This window comes from Rhinoderma darwinii, chromosome 8 (assembly GCF_050947455.1).
Source record: "Rhinoderma darwinii isolate aRhiDar2 chromosome 8, aRhiDar2.hap1, whole genome shotgun sequence".
In the NCBI taxonomy this organism is placed as follows: Eukaryota; Metazoa; Chordata; class Amphibia; order Anura; family Rhinodermatidae; genus Rhinoderma; species Rhinoderma darwinii.
In genome coordinates this window covers 4,544,848-4,547,566 of record NC_134694.1, presented here as the reverse complement: position 1 = coordinate 4,547,566, position 2,719 = coordinate 4,544,848, and the positions used below count along the sequence as shown (strand labels likewise).

The 2,719-nt window shown below is 43.8% G+C and overlaps 1 protein-coding gene across 2 annotated transcripts in view; it reads right to left on the bottom strand.

Annotated features, from left to right (window-relative positions):
• Window positions 1-1,128: 1,128 nt before the first annotated feature.
• CFAP77 (cilia and flagella associated protein 77) overlaps window positions 1,129-2,719 on the bottom strand; it is a 96,131-nt gene continuing 94,540 nt past the window's right edge. For both annotated transcript variants that reach the window (XM_075834117.1, XM_075834116.1), the window contains one exon: window positions 1,129-1,309. In XM_075834117.1, the coding sequence (XP_075690232.1) occupies window positions 1,171-1,309 (139 nt within the window). In that variant the 3' untranslated portion in view covers window positions 1,129-1,170. The remainder of the gene's footprint in view (window positions 1,310-2,719) is intronic.

Below are 2,719 nucleotides of genomic sequence, written 5' to 3'. Positions count from 1 at the left end.
CCTGCTGCCCGGGGCCCCTCACGCAGGCGACATAGGGAAGCGCTTTATCATGCAGCAGGTTTTCGGAAATTACAACTTTGTTGGCGGAGTTGTGGCTGCGTGTGATGGCGCCGCCCGCCCTGGCAGCTCGTGGCAACAATAAGACGTTATATTGATGTCGGGCGTCTCGTGTTTGTTTCACGGTGATAGACGCTGCGCCGCCATTAATGCGTTGTATATATCGTATACTATTAACCTCTTCACGGCTCCCGCTGTAACTCGTTCTGTGATCATTAATAGGGCATATGGAAGGAATAGAGGGGACCCCGGCTAGTGGAGAGCAGCTTCTTCCAATGTCCAGACCCCCTAGTGATAACAGAATTGTTGGGGTGCCCCTCACTTATCAGCTCGTCATTTCGGGACCCATAATTTTTTTTTTTTCCCAAATGAGACTCAATGGCTGCCAACATGTTAAAACCAAGGGGCTACGGAACAGCGGTAACACTCTGTGACCTATAGGGGGTGCTGTATTCCAATCCCTCTACCACATTCTGGTTTTAACCCTACTGGGATTGTGTTTTCCTCTACAGGTGGAGTAGATTTATGCAGTGAACTTAGTAAGTGACCCCCCCAAGGTCCTGAAACTCCTCATTAGGCTCGGCCAATCAGAACAGTCGAGAGTGGGAAGGAGCACGGCTGATTGGCCAAAACAATTGCACCTCTTAATTTTATATTGAGGGGAACCTGCCCTGACCTCTCACCCCTATTGGTGCTTTAGGTCATGTTAACAGAGTACCTGATTGGGTGTCTGGTCGGTATCCCTCCCCCAATCATGTCGGAGGGTGATTTTTGAGTGACCCCACAGTTAACTGCAGATTTCCCAAGTTCTATACTAGGACATTGAAGGCAGTAAAATGTTTGGGGTTCACCTATAAAATATATAGGAGAACAATGGGCCGTCACTAGACCCGGTCCACCCCGCGGGGCTGGTCCAGTGTTCCGCACGTCTTCCCCGTTCCATCATTAGGGAAGGGGGTGCAGCGGTCTGTAGTAGGAGAGTTATCCAAAAACCAGCCCCCCCCCCCTTAATGTCAGTGCAACGGAGCGAAGATTAATGTAGAAGCGACAAGAAAATAAAAACAAAACCCGTAAAATCAGATTCATTTTATTGTTCCGGACCCAGAGAAAGATCTAATGTTCAGGGGTCTCAGCTGATGTTATAGACGCCCCGTCCAAGGAGACCGCGCCGAGCGACCGCGTCCGACCGCTGAGCGCTGAAGGCTCGTTGTCGCGACTTCTCACTGTGGAACGTGTCAAGGTGAGGACCAACCTGAGAGACAAGGAGCAGAAATAACAATCAATACACAGAGATATTCCAAGATAAACTGCAGATACTGAGAATTACACCCAGTATACAGGACAGGAGAAGTGGTACTGTGCAGTGTCAATATATACAGAATAATACAGATACTGAGAATTACACCCAGTATACAGGACAGGAGAAGTGGTACTGTGCAGTGTCAATATATACAGAATAATACAGATACTGAGAATTACACCCAGTATACAGGACAGGAGAAGTGGTACTGTGCAGTGTCCATATATACAGAATAATACAGATACTGAGAATTACACCCAGTATACAGGACAGGAGAAGTGGTACTGTGCAGTGTATATATATACAGAATAATACAGATACTGAGAATTACACCCAGTATACAGGACAGGAGAAGTGGTACTGTGCAGTGTCCATATATACAGAATAATACAGATACTGAGAATTACACCCAGTATACAGGACAGGAGAAGTGGTACTGTGCAGTGTCTATATATACAGAATAATACAGATACTGAGAATTACACCCAGTATACAGGACAGGAGAAGTGGTACTGTGCAGTGTATATATATACAGAATAATACAGATACTGAGAATTACACCCAGTATACAGGACAGGAGAAGTGGTACTGTGCAGTGTATATATATATATACAGAATAATACAGATACTGAGAATTACACCCAGTATACAGGACAGGAGAAGTGGTACTGTGCAGTGTCCATATATACAGAATAATACATATACTGAGAATTACACCCAGTATACAGGACAGGAGAAGTGGTACTGTGCAGTGTCCATATATACAGAATAATACATATACTGAGAATTACACCCAGTATACAGGACAGGAGAAGTGGTACTGTGCAGTGTATATATATATACAGAATAATACAGATACTGAGAATTACACCCAGTATACAGGACAGGAGACATGGTACTGTGCAGTGTATATATATATATACAGAATAATACAGATACTGAGAATTACACCCAGTATACAGGACAGGAGAAGTGGTACTGTGCAGTGTCTATATATACAGAATAATACAGATACTGAGAATTACACCCAGTATACAGGACAGGAGAAGTGGTACTGTGCAGTGTATATATATACAGAATAATACAGATACTGAGAATTACACCCAGTATACAGGACAGGAGAAGTGGTACTGTGCAGTGTATATATATATACAGAATAATACAGATACTGAGAATTACACCCAGTATACAGGACAGGAGAAGTGGTACTGTGCAGTGTCCATATATACAGAATAATACATATACTGAGAATTACACCCAGTATACAGGACAGGAGAAGTGGTACTGTGCAGTGTCCATATATACAGAATAATACATATACTGAGAATTACACCCAGTATACAGGACAGGAGAAGTGGTACT